We start from the raw sequence: 19,656 nt of genomic DNA on the forward strand, positions 1-19,656 counted from the left end.
TCTTGAATAATGAAGTGTGAAAGCAGCATTTTATTTTTTATAATGGCAACAAAAACAAATTGTCACTGAATTTCTTGCTGTCAGCGTTGTGTCAAGCGACCAACCTCAATTTTTGTTTGTTGTGTGTAGTTTACTGATTTTAATACGGTTCTAGTGCATGCTATAATCAAGCGGAGTGTGCAAAGACATATCTAACAATGGATGGTCCTCCCGGAACGGGGCCATCGAACGATGGCCCAATGGGCCCACCGGCGATGGGAAGTTTTCCTCCGATGCCACCGCCTCCGGGTTCCATGCCTCCCGTTACTATGCCACCAGGAATGCCCCCGAGTGGCATGTCTCCCGCTGTAATGCCCCCGGGTGTGATGCCTCCAGGCGGAATGCCTCCAAGTGGCATGCCTCCAGGAGGAATGCCTCCGAGTGGCATGCCCCCTGGGGCAATGCCTCCGGGAGGAATGCCCCCAGCCGGAATGCCGCCGAGTGGAATGCCACCGCCTATGGGTCCTCCTGGGACTATGCCGCCGGTAAGCTCAGCTGGTGGCCCAAATTTACCAATGGGACCACCACCGGGAATGATGGGGATGGGACCACCACCTGGAATGGGTCCGCCGCCGGGCATGGGACCTCCTGGTATGGGAATGGGCCCTCCGCCAATGGGACCACCCGGTATGGGTCCACCTAGGATGCCACCTGGAATGATGCGTGGTGGACCAAACATGAAGGGCAACTATAATCAAGGAATGGATATGGGACCACCTGGGATGGGGCCCCCACCTAATATGGGCCCTCCGGGCATGGGTCATTGGGATAACCAGGGGCCTCCACCAGGATGGGGCAGGCAGGGAAGAGGGGATGGGCCTCCAGGATGGGATGACCGTGGCGACGAGGGTGACAATGATGGAGGTGAAGAGGAGCAGCAAGGGCCACCACCAGGACCACCCCCTGCATTACCGTCTCTGCTTACAATGAAGATTGATACTCCTGAAGAGTTCCGCAACAAGCCCGCACCAGTGGGAGGAGTAGTTCTTCCAAAGGCTTTGGAAGAGGCTCTTGCATATAAAGACCAAAGACAAGCTGCTCTAGGTAGTGAAGGTCAAGAGAAAGGTAAAAACCGTTTTGTTACTGTATATTCATCTTGCTTTTGTTATAATAAATTAATGTCTTTGTGTATTTATCCTAGAACAAAATGAAGAGCCAGAAGCCCCACCGGCGCCAGTTATCAGCACAGAGTATGATGCAGAGGAAGATGATGCAGACTCGGATGAGGGCAGACCTGAAACTCCCACACCTCCAGTTATCTCTAAACTTGAGGTAAACATTGAATAAAGTAGATTTACTCAAATTCATTGTACATAAAATATTACTTTTAAACAACAAGTGTTTATGTATATATATTGATGAATTGTACTATAGGGTCAAAGCAGAGTAAACAAGAACAAGCGCAAGAAAAAGAAGAAGAAGTTAGCCAAGCAGAAGCGCAGAGAGGACGCCAAACAGAAGCAAACAGCCAAGGAGCCAGAAGCAGACAGCAAGAAGTCTAGTGACAAAGAAAACGAAAAAGAGGCTGAGATTGAGTAAGAATTTATACCTATTGCATCATTTCCACTGTAACAAATTTCATGAATTTGCATAGTAAATGTATTTGCTGATTTGATATGGTTGGTTTGGTATGACTGAAAAATACAATCTATGTAAGGCTATACAGGACATAGCACAATTACAAAATCAGCACAATTGAAATTTAAACATATCTTTTAACTTTTAATCCACAAATTGCATTAAAAAAACCCGGGCAAGTGCGAGTCGGACTCGCGCACGAAGGGTTCCGTACCATAATGCAAAAAGGCAAAAAAAAAAAAACGGTCACCCATCCAAGTACTGACCCCGCCCGACGTTTAACTTCGGTCAAAAATCACGTTTGTTGTATAGGAGCCCCACTTAAATCTTTATTTTATTCTGTTTTTAGTATTTGTTGTTATAGCGGCAACAGAAATACATCATCTCTGTTCGTGAGATACAGCCTGGTGACAGACGGACGGACGGACAGCAGAGTCTTAGTAATAGGGTCCCATTTTACTTAGCAAAGAAGTTAATCTATTTTAAAGAAATCCAAAAAAACATCAGGAGATCATGGAGATTAGAGAAAGTAAGCCAAAAGAGAGCACCAAACTAAGTTTTTGACAAAGTCTCTCAAAGCAATGCAGTTGTCTATGAACAAACCATGAATCTAGAATATACCTGGATCTGGCATGAGTGGTGGGGGAACTGACAGAACGGGATAGTCTTATGTATCTTTCAGTAGGAGTAGCAGCGAAAGAGCTATTATTGTTTGTCCTTGTCACAGTCTCATTTTATTTGTTCCCCACCTTGTTTTTAGTATGGATAATGGTGGGCAACAAATGAATTCGACCAATCACAGTGTCGCATTTGCGTATGGTTTGTCCCTCACCGAGGCACGCGTATACCACTTCTATACGATCCTACCTTCTATGGAACAAACAGAGATGCATGCAAGCGTCTGTTGTGCTGTATACTTGTACCACCAAAAACATAAATGTAAAAAAGGAGAGCCAAGTTCAATACAAAAATTATGCTTGGCTGTGGGGCTCGCCGCAAAAAGAATGGAGATCTAAATGAGTGCCACTGCCAAGTTCTATGCAAAATCCAAATATGTATTTATAGGAACAACATTATAAACAAGTATTAAACTCTATTTCCTTGCTTTATTGGATACCTATAACTACTGCTGTTATTTAAAAAAATGTGAGATCTTAAAGTAGGTTAGATTTGACTTGGCCAGTTTTCATTATATCAATCATTTTATATATATTGTAATTCTGATAAAACCTGGCCAAGCCAAATCTAACCTACTTTAAGATCTCACATTTTTTTAAATAACAGCAATTGTTATAGGTATCCAATAAAGCAAGGAAATAGAGTTTAATACTTGTTTATAATGTTATTTTGTTCCTATAAATACATATTTGGATTTTGCATAGAACTTGGCAGTGGCACTCATTTAGATCTCCATTCTTTTTGCGGCGAGCCCCACAGCCAAGCATAATTTTTGTATTGAACTTGGCTCTCCTTTTTTACATTTATGTTTTTGGTGGGATATCAATACTTTTTGTAAAGAAAACTAGGCAGGTATTGAGATTTAATGTTTTTTCTTGTGTTTCCGCTGTATGGTTTTTACTTCTGTTCTTTGTATAATTATGTGGTACCGCGCGCCGCCGACGACACACCGTTGGCCGGTTGTTTAGAGCGTATTAAAAGTTTTTTGTATGGGGACACCACTTATTTTTTGACTAAACTTTATTTTAATATAGCAAATTTAATAATACATATATTGGGGTAGTTTCAAATATCTGCTTGTAACGGTTCCAACGCTACAATAAAAAATATTTTTTTGTATGGGGACCCCCCCTATTTTTCAACTTTTTTTTATTTTTAGATTTTTTCCTACGCTTACACACAATAACCGAGCTGGATTCCAAATTTCATCCTTCTAGGTCATCTGGAAGTAGGTTAGGTTTAGGTACTTATATGTCAGTCCCAATAAAAAATGGTTTTTTTGTATGGGGACCCCCCCTATTTTTAAACTTTATTTTATCTTTAGATTTTTTCCTACGCTTACACACAATAACCGAGCTGGATTCCAAATTTCATCCTTCTAGGTCATCTGGAAGTAGGTTAGGTTTAGGTACTTATATCAGTCCCAATAAAAAATGTTTTTTTTGTATGGGGACCCCCCCTATTTTTAAACTTTATTTTATTTTTAGATTTTTTCCTACGGTTACACGCAATAACCGAGCTGGATTCCAAATTTCATCCTTCTAGGTCATCTGGAAGTAGGTTAGGTTTAGGTACTTATATGTCAGTCCCAATAAAAAGTGGTTTTTTTGTATGGGGACCCCCCCTATTTTTTAACTTTATTTTATTTTTAGATTTTTTCCTACTGTTACACACAATAACCAAGCTGGATTCCAAATTTCATCCTTCTAGGTCATCTGGAAGTAGGTTAGGTTTAGGTACTATAAGTCATAAGTCAGTCTTAAAATTTACGACTTTTTGACCTTCATACCTTTATAACCGTTTGAGCTAGCTTCATGAAATTTGGGCTTCTAGATATCCTTATGGATATAATTAAACACACGTAGTTTTATGTGTTTACGTCAAAGATGTTTTGAGTTATAGAAGGGTCAAAAGTGGCACCAAGTGGTTCGTGTAATATTACACTCGGCGCTGGCTAGCCAGTTCCTTTGCTTGAACTTGGCTTGACACGCTGCCGCGTGTCTAGATAGAGCAGTAACATAACTCACATTTTGGGGATCCTAGCCCTGGTCCAGATACGCGTTGACGTTATCATAACTATCTAATACCTAACTTTGCCCATAAATGTCAAACCTTACCCTCATTGTCTATAATTTTGTCTTAATAATATTATCATCATGTTGGTCGCTGCGCTGGTGGCCTAGCGGTAAGACTTAAGAGCGTGCGACTTTCAACCCGGAGGTCGCGAGTTCATACCTTGGCTCGTACCAATGAGTTTTTCGAAACTTATGTACGAAATATAGTTTGATATTTACCAGTCGCTTTTCGGTGAAGGAAAACATCGTGAGGAAACCGGACTAATCTCAACAAGGCCTAGTTTATCCTCTGGGTTGGAAGGCCTGGGTTGGGTGGGTTGGCAGTCGCTGTCGTAAACACTAGTGCCTATGTCAATTCTTGGGATTAGTTGGCAAGCGGACCCCAGGCTCCCATGAGCCGTGGCAAAATGCCGGGATAACGCGAGGAAGAAGAGGATGAAGATCATTATCATATCATGTTGTTACGTTATAGATACATTCAGGAAAGCATCCAGTTCCATGAGCTAGAGCCAATGTACCGTCAGTTCCACCGCGTGCTGGAGTCGTTCCGGATCGCGGACAAGAAAGAGGATGTGAAGGAGGAGAAGGAAGCTCCGCGCGCGCAGCCCAAGCCCCAGGAGAAGGTTCAGGACCAGTTCGCCGCTGATGAAGAAGCTGTAGAGGTACTCAATATTTTATTAAACAATGTTCCTCCTCAAGCGCTAAATCGGGAGTCATGGAGAACCACGGGAGAGGCCTTTGCCCAGCAGTGGGACACACAATGAGGCTAAGAAAAAAAAACTGAAGAATTTTTTTAAATGGGGCTTAAATATTAAATGGAGTCGTGATAAAAATTATTTGTTTGTGCATGCATGGTTAGACAACTCCGTTTTAACTTTCCATGAACAGGCAAGAAAACCAAAAAATCCTTCTCTAAAGGGGTTGACTACTGTTGAATAGGAGTGTTTCTTTTATATGCATGAGATAGACAAGATACTCTAATGATAGAATGAATGTATTGTAGAAAAGTGCGGCAGACGAGAAGGAGCGGCTATCCAAGCGCAAGCTGAAGAAGCTGTCCCGGCTGTCGGTAGCGGAGCTGAAGCAGCTGGTGGCGCGGCCCGACGTGGTGGAGATGTACGACGTGACGGCGCGCGACCCCAAGCTGCTCGTGCAGCTCAAGGCGCACCGCAACACGGTGCAGGTGCCGCGCCACTGGTGCTACAAGAGGAAGGTCAGTATAACCTACGTTGTCAGCCAAATTTACAAAATGTGTCTAGGTTTTGCGGCCGTCTCCTTTTTGGTCTGCCTGGAAGCCCTAGAAGGACAAATTTTTGGAGCTGGCATTAATTAAGGAATTACAATACTAATAGGCCAAGCAATAAGAAGTTATAGAGGGACACAATTTTTGACTACGTAACTAACTTTGTTTGGACTAGTTAGGAGGTGAACATATCAAAAGTCCCCGGCCGTAGCCCCGGTGCTGGGGGGTAGAGGGGGGAAAGAAGGTCTCATTTTTCGGTTTTTCACCTATATCTTGGAAATTTTGCGTCTTAGCGACATGACTACTAAGACAAACCAAAAGCTGATAAAATTTGTTACAAGTTTTATTCAGTCCAGTTTTTCGATATCTTGAATCGTTTTTGAGATATCCGCTCTTGAAAGTTTATTTAGGGCTTTCAATTTTATCTTGATATTTACATTAGTGACGCTGCTAGACCGTGTTTGGTATCATTTTCGTATAAATCGGGGGTGCTGAATTCAGTTTTGGTATCACATTGACACCATTCCTAAGAAAAAACATATAAACTTTAAACAAATACCTTTTTTTTTTAATTCCTCTTCACGCTTAAACCGCTCAACCGATTTAATTGAAATTTGGTATACAGATATTTCGAGTCCCAAGACAGGACATAAGATACTTTTTATCTCAATAATCATCCTTTAAAGTTGTGAAATGGAGTATGGGGGGAATTCCTGAGGTTAATACTGCTCAAGGTAAGGTTTGAAGTCATGTTTGGTATCACTTTCATCTAAATCACAGATGTATTCCGTCCTAAATTCCATCTAAACCGGTTCAGCGGTTATTGACTCCCCATACAAACTTCCACCCCACTTTTCACACCCTCAAAAGATGCTTTTGGTTATAAAAACTATCCTATGTCGTGTGTCGAGATTTAAACTATTTCTATACCAAATTTCAACGAAATTGGTTCAGCGGTTTAAGCGTGAAGAGGGATTTAAAAAAAAAAATATTTTTAAATTTTGGTTTTACTTCGGAATGGTGACAATGTGATACCATAAATGAATTCAACACCCCCGATTTATACGAAAATGATACCAAACATGGCCTAACAGCTTCACTGACGTAGATATCAAGATAAAATGAAAATCCCTAAATAAACTTTCAAGAGCGGGTATCTCAAAAACTATTCATGATATCGAAAAACTTGACAGGATAAAACTTTTAACTAATTTTATCAGCTTTCGGTTTGTCTTAGTAGTCATGTCGCTAAGACGCAAAGTTTCCAAGATATCAATGAAAAACCGAAAAATTCGACCTTCTTACCCCCCTCTACCCCCCAGCAGCGGGCCTACAGCCGGGGACTTTTGATATGTTCACCTCCTAACTAGTCCAAACAAAGTTACGGAGTCAAAAATTGTGTTCCTAGCATTTCCCTCTACAACGTTTTTTGAGCATTCATTTCTTGACCTATAAGCCAAACTTATCTATTGAATAGGGGCTATTCATAAATTACGTCATTTCAAATTAGGGGGTCTGGACATCGGATGATGGTAGCATGACGTAGGAGGAAACGGGGTCATTCGAAGCATGATTTTTGGATGATTTTAGGGGGGGGGGGGGGGTGTCAAAAATAGATTGCGTAATTTATGAACAGCCCCATAGGTTCATTAATGATATTATTATTTTGTGCTTAGTACTTGAGCGGACTGACTTTTTTTCTCGCGCGTGTGAATGTACTTAGATCCCTTCTGAACAAAAGAGATGCATATATTAAGAACTGTTACAGTTTTCAAACACCAGCAATCGATTGCGAAGAAAAGACATTATAACAAGACATCTAAAACTCAAAATAAGTTATAATGAAATCAACTTATTAGGTTTCTAATTGTTAATGGTCTTATTTTGTTATACAGTACCTGCAAGGCAAGCGCGGTATAGAAAAGCCGCCGTTCGACCTTCCAGACTTCATCAAAAAGACTGGTATCATGGAGATGCGTGCGTCTTTGCAAGACAAGGACGACCAGAAAACACTTAAGGCTAAGATGAGAGAGCGCGCCCGCCCCAAGCTCGGCAAGATCGACATTGATTATCAGAAGCTGCATGACGCTTTCTTCAAGTAAGTAGGATCCTCATCAACAGCCTATATATGTAAGGATTTATTATTCGCTTTAGCCCCACGCTATTCCAGAGCGAAATTCGAAATAGGGACTTTACACAGAAGTCAGTTTTCAACTCAATTCAAAGCCATTGATTCTAATAAAAAAATCGGAAGAAAAATCGGGAGACATGACGATTAAACTGTTTTATAGCTTAACACGAGCTTTGTTTCATCAGATTTTGTACCTTCTGTCATTTAAGAGTGTGTTAGTACCTCAATATAAGACTGGGAAATTACACGGAACTAATTGTCATGTGCAGATGGCAGACGAAACCGCGCATGACGATCCACGGCGACCTGTACTACGAGGGCAAGGAGTTCGAGACGCGGCTGCGGGAGAAGAAGCCGGGGGACTTGTCGGAGGAGCTGCGCACTGCGCTCGGCATGCCCGTCGGCCCTGGCTCGCACAAGGTAAGGAAGACCATAGTCTGACCAGCAGTGGTCAAACTAGCAGTGGGGAGACTATTGTCATGTGCAGATGGCAGACGAAACCGCGCATGACGATCCACGGCGACCTGTACTACGAGGGCAAGGAGTTCGAGACGCGGCTGCGGGAGAAGAAGCCGGGGGACTTGTCGGAGGAGCTGCGCACTGCGCTCGGCATGCCCGTCGGCCCTGGCTCGCACAAGGTAAGGAAGACCATAGTCTGACCAGCAATGGTCAAACTAGCAACGGGGAGACTATTGTCATGTGCAGATGGCAGACGAAACCGCGCTTGACGATCCACGGCGACCTGTACTACGAGGGCAAGGAGTTCGAGACGCGGCTGCGGGAGAAGAAGCCGGGGGACTTGTCGGAGGAGCTGCGCACTGCGCCCGCCCGCGCACATGCCCGTCGGCCCTGGCTCGCACAAGGTAAGGAAGACCATAGTCTGACCATTGCTGAAACTAGTCACTTTTGAAGCAATACCAAAATTTTGGACTAGACTATACACATGTAAAGCAGGGACGTTGCGGATGCAGATTTTTTGTCATCCGCGGACGCGGGTGCGGATATTTAAAGGTTCACATCCTTAGATGCGGATGTCAAGATTAGGTAGTTAAAAAACGTCAAATATTACATTATAGTAAATTTTAATTTACTTAAAAAAACACACGCACACACACGAAACGTTTAGTATTTGGGCAAGAATATGGGTGCGTTATTAATAAACAGTAACTTAGCCGACTTTTCTGGATTTAGACCATTTCGTTATAAGTAATGACGAAATTACCTAGCAACAAGTCGATACAGGAATGTTTTAGTGGCGGCGTAAGCCACTAAAACATTCCTGTATCGACTTGTTCGAAATCCTCATCAACATTAAGCTCCTCATCGATATTATGCGGATGCGGATTTTGAAAGTAATGCGGAAGTTCCGCGGATGCGGATGCCAATATTCGCAACATCCCTGATGTAAAGATTTTGAGGCAGATATGTACAAATAAGTAATATGTGCGTTTACGTCAGGTGCCACCGCCGTGGCTGATCGCCCAGCAGCGCTACGGGCCGCCGCCGTCGTACCCCAACCTGAAGATCCCCGGCCTCAACGCGCCCATCCCCGACGGCTGCGCCTTCGGGTACCACGCGGGCGGCTGGGGCAAGCCGCCCGTCGACGAGGCCGGCAAGCCGCTCTACGGAGACGTGTTCGGACACCACGCGCTAGGGCCCGACGTGAGTTTATCAGGCTGCGTAGCCAACGTGCCAATCGCTTACGCTTCGTAGATGTCACTGTCGCACTACTCGTAATATTGAAAGAGTGATAAGGAGACACAAAGCGTTTCGTTGTCGAAGCGATAGCGATTGTCACCTTGGCTAGGCCGGCAGATTATCTTGAGATCATTATTATTTATCAATCGAGATCAATAATAACACTCAAAGACCCACTGATGGATATAAACCACCAGACAGCAGTGCAACAAAGTTAGGTGTGGATAACGTAACGTAGAGGCCTTGATTGTCTGTTGAGTAAGGGTTAACTACCCTTACTCAACAGACAATCAATTCCAATTCCATCTGTCCAATTTCTTTGTCCAATGCCATTGCGTCTCACTTTCTCATTAAGCAAAATGTGAGACACAATACACATTGGACAGATGGAATACCACCCTAAGACAGATCCGACTTGACATCTTTTATGCCAAATCTTTTAACATTTGCGATTTTTCACAGGACGGAGAAGACCAAGATATCGACAGAACAATGTGGGGTGAACTGGAATCGGAATCCGAAGAGGAATCAGAAGAAGGTATGTTTCGTATTCTAAAGGTTTATTAAATCTATTGCGTACACCTTGAGGTGACTGCAACATTCGATCTGTAGCAAAAAGCTTTCCTTCAGGTTTCAATAATCAACCTTTGATTGTGTGTCGGTACAGAGGAGTCAGAAGGCGAGGCCGAGAAGGGCGAGGAGACGGCTGCGGGGCTGGCGACGCCGGGCGAGGGCCTGGTGACGCCGCTCGGAATCAGCTCCGTGCCGCCCGGCATGGAGACCCCCGACACCATCGAGCTTAGGAAGAAGAAAGTCGAGAGCGACATCGAGGGGTAAGCCAGCCCTGGGATATTTACGTCACATGTGACATGAACAGCAAAGAAAGCAAGATTATTGTTTCTCTTTCATTTTTCAATGGAACGCTTTTACAGTTTCTGTTCCTCAAAAGAGGCCAGTGGTCAATACTAAACTAAAAGTCCAATCTGAAAAAGATGGGTCTCTGACCTGTCCCAGTAAAGTGAGGAAGTGTGCGTGAAGTGCGCTTATGTGTGAAATGAGGTAATATGACAGAATCTGATAATTTACTCACTGCTACCGTTGCCTTAAAAATATAGTACTCTTTGTATAAGATTTGTTTTTATTTTTAAGAAACTTACAGTTCCTTAATTCGTGATTAATATTCGGTGTGTATTGTCAGGGGCGATACGCCGGCGCTGTACCAGGTGGTGCCGGAGCGGCGCGTCGGGCTGACGGCGGGCATGATGGCCTCCACCCACGTGTACGACCTCGGCGCGGCCAACCCTGGTGAGTCACTGCAGTCAGGTCACGCCCGGCCTGCACCAGGTGGTGCCGGAGCGGCGCGTCGGGCTGACGGCGCGCATGATGGCCTCCACCCACGTGTACGACCTCGGCGCGGCCAACCCTGGTGAGTCACTGCAGTCAGGTCACGCCCGGCCTGCACCAGGTGGTGCCGGAGCGGCGCGTCGGGCTGACGGCGCGCATGATGGCCTCCACCCACGTGTACGACCTCGGCGCGGCCAACCCTGGTGAGTCACTGCAGTCAGGTCACGCCCGGCCTGCACCAGGTGGTGCCGGAGCGGCGCGTCGGGCTGACGGCGCGCATGATGGCCTCCACCCACGTGTACGACCTCGGCGCGGCCAACCCTGGTGAGTCACTGCAGTCAGGTCACGCCCGGCCTGCACCAGGTGGTGCCGGAGCGGCGCGTCGGGCTGACGGCGCGCATGATGGCCTCCACCCACGTGTACGACCTCGGCGCGGCCAACCCTGGTGAGTCACTGCAGTCAGGTCACGCCCGGCCTGCACCAGGTGGTGCCGGAGCGGCGCGTCGGGCTGACGGCGCGCATGATGGCCTCCACTCACGTGTACGACCTCGGCGCGGCCAACCCTGGTGAGTCACTGCAGTCAGGTCACGCCCGGCCTGCACCAGGTGGTGCCGGAGCGGCGCGTCGGGCTGACGGCGCGCATGATGGCCTCCACCCACGTGTACGACCTCGGCGCGGCCAACCCTGGTGAGTCACTGCAGTCAGGTCACGCCCGGCCTGCACCAGGTGGTGCCGGAGCGGCGCGTCGGGCTGACGGCGCGCATGATGGCCTCCACTCACGTGTACGACCTCGGCGCGGCCAACCCCGGTGAGTCACTGCAGTCAGGTCACGCCTGGCCTGCACCAGGTGGTGCCGGAGCGGCGCGTCGGGCTGACGGCGCGCATGATGGCCTCCACCCACGTGTACGACCTCGGCGCGGCCAACCCCGGTGAGTCACTGCAGTCAGGTCACGCCCGGCCTGGACCAGGTGTGTCAGAGCGGCCCATTGTCTCTAGTCTAGATTTTTTTATTACCCCACTTCCCGCCAATGTTAATCACCACTCCTCAGCTAAGTGGCAGACCATGAACACCAAAAACAAGAAGGCATCACGCTCGTTGCTTTCTAGAATTTACCTACACGACGTGAAAGCTCTCTTCTGGGGCCCTTTTCTCAAAAGCTTGTAACTTGAAATATAAGCGGATGTCACTTTTTGACAGCTTTGTTAGAAAGGGACTTCCACTTGTATTACAAGTTATAAGCTTAAGAGAAACGGGCCCCTGGCGTGTGTGTGTTTTTTTTGCGCAATAATATGGAGTTTTTTAAAAAGCGTGTATTCAAGATTCTCAAAAATTCTGGTATTTTTTTAACATTTCAGCTGCTCGTTCGAGGATTTATGGAAAAAAAATCGTTTATAGGAAAGATTAAGGAAAAGTAATGGAACCATCATATTAAGAGGAGTTTGTTATGTTCAGGCAAGCGCACAGCCGTAGGCGCGGGCGCGGCGGCGGCGGCGGCGGCGGGCTCGGTGGGCGAGGCGGGCGGCGTGGACGTGGCGCTCGACCCCTCCGAGCTGGAGCTGGAGCCCGAGGCCGTCGCCGCGCGCTACGAGCGCCACCTGCGCGAGTCCCGCCCGCGCGCCCGAGAGGACCTCTCCGACATGCTCGCCGACCACGTGGCCAGGCAGAAGGTCAGTGTCACACATCTTACAAGGTTATTACTACAGCTCCAGGATCGAGACAGCACTATGCTCTTGTCAGTGGAGTTATCGCCATTCTTCTTTTTGCTGGGCCAGCCTTTTAACTCCCTCGTACGACACGATAGAAACTATATTTTATTTGGCTGAGATATGCGAGCCTGGGCCTTCCTCTGCGTCTTTTCCCTCAACCTTGCCCTGTTTAAAAAGAATCTGTCGTGCCGTATTAAGTTGCCATCCATCTTGCCCCCTCTGTTAGCTATTGTGTCTAACAGGCATTTCTTCTCTCCTGCCATGCTCAGTACCTCTTCGTTCGCATTATGTTAAGAGCGATAAAATATGTGTGTATTAATTGTACAGTCAGCAGCAGAAGTCGCTATACTCTCCAGGTGCTCAAAGAGAGGTAAACGTTTAAACTGTCAAAAAGTTGTTGACTGTCATGGTAGCATTTACTTGTGAGCGCTCAACATGTCACAAATATCTTAACAGTCGCTATTCATTAATTTATACACTTACAACAAATCATTGATACCTTAGCTGTCAAAAAACCACTGGTATCTAAGCGGTCAACGTGTCAAATATATCTGAACAATATGGAAAAATAGACGTTTCAAGCATACATGTATGGTCGTATATTGAATGATAATAGCTGTGCTAATTTCAGGTAAAGCGTTTTGACAATCATCGAAAGCAGTACAGTCTTGTCATCACATACATCTATCTCACGTTTTGCCCTTCAACCATTGACAGGGGCCTGTCAGTCAACTTACTGCAAACTATTTCTTTTATTGAATAGAATCAAAGAATATAATACTCACTAGGAGAAGAACGATAACTCCATACAAAAAAATGTCCCCTTCAAAAGTTCGTTTATACTACTAGCGCTCGGTAGGATACCATTGTAATTAGAATTGACAACCCGTTTAGCCTAGCGCCCCTAGCGGCTATTGGCAGTAATCCAGTTCAGGAAGCTAATGGTCCTGGGTTCGAATCCCGGAGAGGGAATTTCTTTTTGTATTATTTTATTTTTTGTTGGGGTCAGGTTTTTAAGAGCCCATCAACGTGCACACTAGCGCCACTGCTGAATACATTAAACTAATTTTTATGTTACTGGATTCGTCAACCTACCCGTTCAAAACTAAAGCGACCGTTTTTGTTTTGAGCTCATAGATAGACGATTTCAGCAACATAAAAACTAGTTTGATGTATTCAAAAGGTACTTAAATACACAATACAGTCAGTAGCGGCCACTTTTTTAAATACCTGTAAAATTTAAATTTAACTTAAATAATCACGATTATTTATTTTAGCAGTGGTGCTAGTGTGCACGTTGTTGGTCTCTTAAATTAGCATATCACAAATAAATAAAGAAATACGTTATAAGATAATGATTAGGTACTATATTTAAAAATTCGTCAAATATAAAAGGTTACAAAAAGTTACGTATTATTAAGATATAAATATTTTCATTCCTTTTAGGATTAGTGTATATATGTTAGGAGCAATACATATGAATACATACATTGATATGGCAAATGGTTACAAGTTGTTATTAAGCCCGCTCCACACTCGTGCGCGAATCGCGGCGCGAAGCCGCGAACGCGAGTCTGGAGTCGATTTCGCATATCAGCGAACTAGACTCCACACTCGCGTTCGCGGCTTCGCCCGCGATTCACGCGCATAGTCTGGAGGGCGCTTCACATCTATCCGGTTATCGGATATTTCTGCTCCACAGCTCCACGCAGCGTTCTTGGTCACCGGAAAACTACTCTGTATATGCAGCAGATACGTGCCCTTTGAGCTTTCTCCAAGAAATCATATGACGGGCCAGGATTATATTATTATCTCACGCTCAAGCCATGAACATCAAACAAACATCAACATTTATTCAGCAAATAGGCCACAAGGGCACTTTTACACGTCAACATTGAATTTACATAAAAGCAAAAATAATAACATCAACAATTTTATAAAATAAAACTAACAATTCAATCTAACGTATTACAATTACTAAGAGATGTATATGGTCTCTTAATGTCGAATTACATACAAAATACAGATAAAAAAACACACACAAAAAAAATCTATAATATTTAGAGGTGTAAATGTCTCTAGGTGTCAGAACTATAAGATTATATAGTTTATCAAGTTATCCTTAGAGATGTATAAGGTCTCCAAGAGTCAATATCCTGTATAATTAATACATTCATTAAAAGAAAAGAAACATACGAGAACAGAATGAGGCGTCTCACTGTAATTAATTAATAAAAGTTACTAAGTATAGTATATATAGCTAATAGCTCGTGTTAGCTTAACAGACCAGTCTCCACAAACAGCACCCGTTCACGAGTATGACGCGTATCTCAGCCATCGCCTCCCTCAGGCTTCATTCGGGAAATGATTCACTTTCTAAAACAAAATAGTCACAAATTAAACAATATAATCTAACTTCCTAATTACTACTAACTTACTAATTCCTAAGGTCTAAATTTACCAGCTTACTCGTAAACAATGACAGGTGATGAATTTAGTTTATAATTTCGGACGCGATATAGCGTCCGCGGGACTTTCGGGATAGTAAGTTTTTTTAAATTATTATATTTGAATTTGGTAATTAGTACGCTCATTTTTATTTAAAGATTTATATATTTCTTACCTTGAAATTATCGCTGTTTCTGGTTTACTACAACGGTTTCCACACACACATTAGGGCTTTTCATAATCCGGATAAGAATTGTTGATGAAGTCGCCATTGCCGGATACATAATACAGCAAGGAAGGAAGAGCGACAACGGTTTAAATTTATCTAAGTCTGTGCGAAGACGCATTTAGATATGTTGCTCGTACATATGAATAGTTTTTATTTTTAAATTAATAGGTAAATAAATATATTTCAAGTGAATAAATCGTTAAATATGAAAAATTTATATTTTTGGCGTTAAATGACTTAAATGACAGCATTGACATTACAGACTTTTGTCTTGTCTATGTTCTTACCGGCCAGACTCAAATCAAGGCCTATCAAAGAGGCCTATTGACAAAGATTTTTTTTTAAATTTTATCAAGGAGGGTAGAGGCACGTCTACCCTTCATAGATTTTATGAACATAGACAAAGACAAACTGAAATAGATAATAATTTACATATTTCAAAAAATAAATAATAATTTACTATACTTCATAAAATACAAATCAAAATATATTTGATAAAATAATTGGATTTGTTCCTAGAAATCGTATAGACAAAGCCAGTTCTAGCAATGTTGCTGTAGTAAAATATTTTTATGGTAATTACTGGCAATACAGCTCTAGAAACGGAGCACACATGTACAATTATGAAGGGTCACGTCATTCCAAGGAAGTCAATAGGCCTTGAATAGAATCATCAAAACGAATGAGTGACACATAGCGAAAGCTAACTGAAGCCGAATTTAGAGCCAATTGTCAAGGCACGTTGTGGTCTTGTTACTAAGGCGTTTGCTTTTCAAAGCAGAGACCGCGGGTTCAAATCTCAGTCGGACGCACTTAGAGATTATAGCCTTTTTTTTGGGTTTCATTTCTATTATTAATTTGTAGTTTTATATTAATTTCGCATACGTTTATATGTTTTTTGAAGGTATGTCACATGTAGCGTATGTACGACTTTCTAACAGGACGTTGTAGGTTTGAAACCGCAGTGGGCGTTCCTTAGAATACTCCTGTGCGGAATGCCATTTGATGTTTACTGCTAGGTTATACTAACAATAAGTTTAAAGATATACAGTATATATCAGAACAAAAGGCCAAGAAAGAGACCCATTAATATTTAGGTCATACTGAACCACTTTTACTATGGGACCACCCAAAACGCGGAAAAAAATTGGAAGGTTCATACATTTTGCTGGTCTGATGTTGAAATTTTCTATGGGAGAGTAAATTTTTTTCCGGGGTTTCGGGGTTGGTCCCATAGTTGCTCAGTATAACCTAAACATTAGTGGGTCTCTTTTTTGGCCTTTCGTTCTGATACATACTTAGCAATGTACAAATTGCAGAACATTCCCAAAAAGCGGAAACGTTCTCGAGAATGTTCTCAGAACATTCGTGCAACATGGAAATTATTGTTAAAACAAGAGAATATACTTGAAATAAAGTTTAAATAGGCATAACTTAAAACTAAATGTAACTTAAAAAAAATATTATTGTCCATTACAGTTAGCTATTTTGTTGATGTGATAAATTTACCAAAAGTTGCTTAAATTCTCACTGTATATCAGAGAACATTTCGACTTTCGACAATTTTTTCCAAAATGTTTTTTTAATTTCATTAGAATCTAGAGGCCTCTATCTCACGCCATGGCAAATCTCAGCGCGCTCGGACCAACTTGAAAAAATTAAAAAAAAAGTCGGCCATTTTGATTTTTTTTAATGCAGTTTGTTTTGTCTCGGGGCCCTCTATGACATTTGGTCGAGCACCCCCCCCCCCCTATCACGCACCGTTTAAAAGTTGCCATACAAAATAAAAGTGACCAGTTTTCCCGCAATTGTAGCATTTCCCCAAAAAATTTTTTTTCGTAGGTATCTAGGGGACCCAGAGATTCCGTGACCAAAATTTCAGCGCGCTAGGACAAAATTAAAAAAGTTTTAAAAAAAGTCGGCCATATTGAAAAAAAATGGCGGCGTCAAAAACTGCCAGGGTCCCACTATGACATTTGGTCGAGCACCCCCCACCTAAGTCTGACCGTTTGGCCGGGCCGTCATACATTTTTCTGACCGGAAGCGGACGACCAAAAGTCGGAATTTTCTGGGGGTAAGGACTACACCTAAACTATCGTGAATATTCATGGTATAAACTACGATAAATAAATAAATTCTCGTTCTCGAGAACATACTGTATGTGTATATACCTCCGTATACTCTATCCTCTCTGCTAAGTTGTAAAAACAAAATTCGTCATTCCTATAGTCAACACTAAGCATATTACGTAGGTATATGCATGGCAGTGATGGTTTTATCGCATAGGTACATCTATAGAAGAGGAGGCACCCTTCTTCCGGATCATGAGTCCAACCAACAAAATAAAGAGAGGAGTCATAGTTGGATATGCTTAACACCTTTACTGCCCGTGCACGGCAGCCACGGCCACGGCTAGCCTCTATTACAAAGCCATAAGGTTTACATGTCAGATTGGGACAGTGAACGTGTTAAGTTTCAATTCTATTATTTTTCCTTCGTTCTTTGATCGATTCGGAGCATCGTATTTTAGTACTATAGTATATTTAGTACAATAAGCGGGCTAAATAAATATATTATTAACATATAATATGCTCTACGGTTTGGAAGAACGGCGGCCTATGACAGTTAAAATAAAAAACCGATCATTATCGTAGAACCTACTTATTTATTGTCTAAGTTTGACACTTGATGATAATATACTTCTTTAAGAAAGGAGGTGTCAATTCGTAGTTGCTACAGTATTTTTTTAAAAGTTAAACTGATAAAATGTTGATGCTTAGTTACCATTGAAATAATAACTGCTTAGCAACTGGTGGCACCCTGGCTGCTGACGTACTTGATTGGCAGTGCGTGTAGGTATTAATGACAGCAGCTTGAATTTGAGTGCTTAGTTACCACTGATTTTCTAACCGTTATTGTCATTGTGATTAAATAAGGGTGTATGGGTTAAAGAAAAACTCAGAAGTTAAGATATATGTGACGAACTGAAAGCCTACGCTAAAATGACAACTTAGATGTCCTTATTTTTGTGACGATTGAAGTGTATATGTTTTCTTGGACACCTTGCCCGCTCAGGTATATCTGCTGCTGACTGTAACACCTTGTATAAAAAAAATATTTACATTTCATACGATAAATTTTTAAACTTATATCTAGTGCAATTAATAAACATTTGGAACTTTTAAATTAATTGCTGTTTTTATTTATTTGCAGAACAAGCGAAAAAGACAACAAAACACGGATTCCAAGACGGCAAAGAAATACAAAGAATTCAAATTTTAGTACAGTCTCTGTGTTTGTGTAGACACTTTGTATGTGTTGTGTAGTCATATATATTATTATAATATTAGTGTAAGCAAAGTGTGGAGGTATAGTGACATATATCTTGCGCCTGTAATAAATTAAGGTATTCAAATTGATATTATTTTATTCTATACAATGGATACCCAAAATATATGTTGTACACCCCTTTAGCGCCAATTATGGTATTTCATGATCTACAGGCGATTACCCATACGCAGATAGTAATACCAATGCTACAGCCAAAATTGTTATCTACTTGCTTTAACCATTACTTTTTGGGTTCCTTTGTAAAGCTGTTTAATTATTGAATTAAAAATCGCACAGTAATTCAAGAGACAATACGCATAAAGAGTATAAACATTATGCTAATCAGTTGCATTATTTCTTGTTGCAAACGCATCTCGTTTGTGTAACAAAGCCATAAAGTCTAAGCCGCCTTTGTTATGTTACACTCGACAATCATGCACTTGAAATGCTTACTATTTTCAGCGTTGTCGCCGCTCACGACACACTACTTGTTACTAAAAAGAAACATCTAAATTTTTATCACTTTCATACCTGCTGGCTGAAATGTGGATATTATTAACATGTGTGTCGCTTAGCTTCAAACTCGGGTAAATCCATTCGACCCTCTCCGCAAATATCTACCCTATTACCTTTTCTTAATACCAAAATCGCATAATCAGACAGATGGATTTACCCGAGTTTGAAGTTAAGCGACTCGTGTATCAATTATTGGAAGACTAGCCGAGTTCCTGCGGCGTTAACCTTTTTGACGCCGTGTCAAACACAATAGCTGTCACTCGGACGCCACGTCACCCAAGTGTCAAAACTGAAATTGAACTTTATGCATATGCACGTAGGTCTATGTTGCTCTGTGACCGATTAATCGGTCTTTGGCATTGAACCTGCGATGCGGATATATCGGTCATTGGCGTCCAAAAGGTTAATAAGATAGGTATTGGTAGGTATAAATACGTTACATACTAATAGATAATATTATTGTTTTATTGACCATATCACATTGTTTTGCTTTTGAGACAAAGTAAATAGATAAGTAGATAGGTGCTTTATAAACCTACATTAATATGCCATTCTACTCTCGTCTTAATTGTAAAACACATTAACATTTAATATGAAAAGATACTCCTACCTTTATTTGCTTTGCTGCTAGCTAGCTGCT

The 19,656-nt window shown here is 42.5% G+C and overlaps 1 protein-coding gene across 1 annotated transcript; it reads left to right on the forward strand.

Moving 5' to 3' along the window:
- The first annotated feature begins 67 nt into the window (after positions 1–67).
- Positions 68–18,538, forward strand: LOC134673276 (splicing factor 3B subunit 2). Its single transcript, XM_063531240.1, has 13 exons — positions 68–1,104; positions 1,181–1,311; positions 1,414–1,574; positions 4,843–5,032; positions 5,374–5,583; positions 7,509–7,711; positions 8,014–8,164; positions 9,203–9,406; positions 9,905–9,980; positions 10,110–10,275; positions 10,641–10,747; positions 12,240–12,454; positions 18,384–18,538. The coding sequence occupies exons 1-13, from the start codon at positions 198–200 to the stop codon at positions 18,450–18,452; spliced, it is 2,790 nt and encodes a 929-aa protein (XP_063387310.1). The 5' UTR covers positions 68–197; the 3' UTR covers positions 18,453–18,538.
- Positions 18,539–19,656: the final 1,118 nt, after the last annotated feature.

This window comes from Cydia fagiglandana, chromosome 18, assembly GCF_963556715.1.
Source record: "Cydia fagiglandana chromosome 18, ilCydFagi1.1, whole genome shotgun sequence".
NCBI lineage: Eukaryota > Metazoa > Arthropoda > Insecta > Lepidoptera > Tortricidae > Cydia > Cydia fagiglandana.

Excerpts from the sequence above, each read along its gene's own strand:
- LOC134673276 (XM_063531240.1), top strand. The coding sequence starts at position 198 with ATGGATGGTCCTCCCGGAACGGGGCCATCGAACGATGGCCCAATGGGC. Across the intron at positions 7,712-8,013 it reads CTGCATGACGCTTTCTTCAA|ATGGCAGACGAAACCGCGCA; the intron begins GTAAGTAGGATC and ends TGTCATGTGCAG. Across the intron at positions 8,165-9,202 it reads TCGGCCCTGGCTCGCACAAG|GTGCCACCGCCGTGGCTGAT; the intron begins GTAAGGAAGACC and ends CGTTTACGTCAG.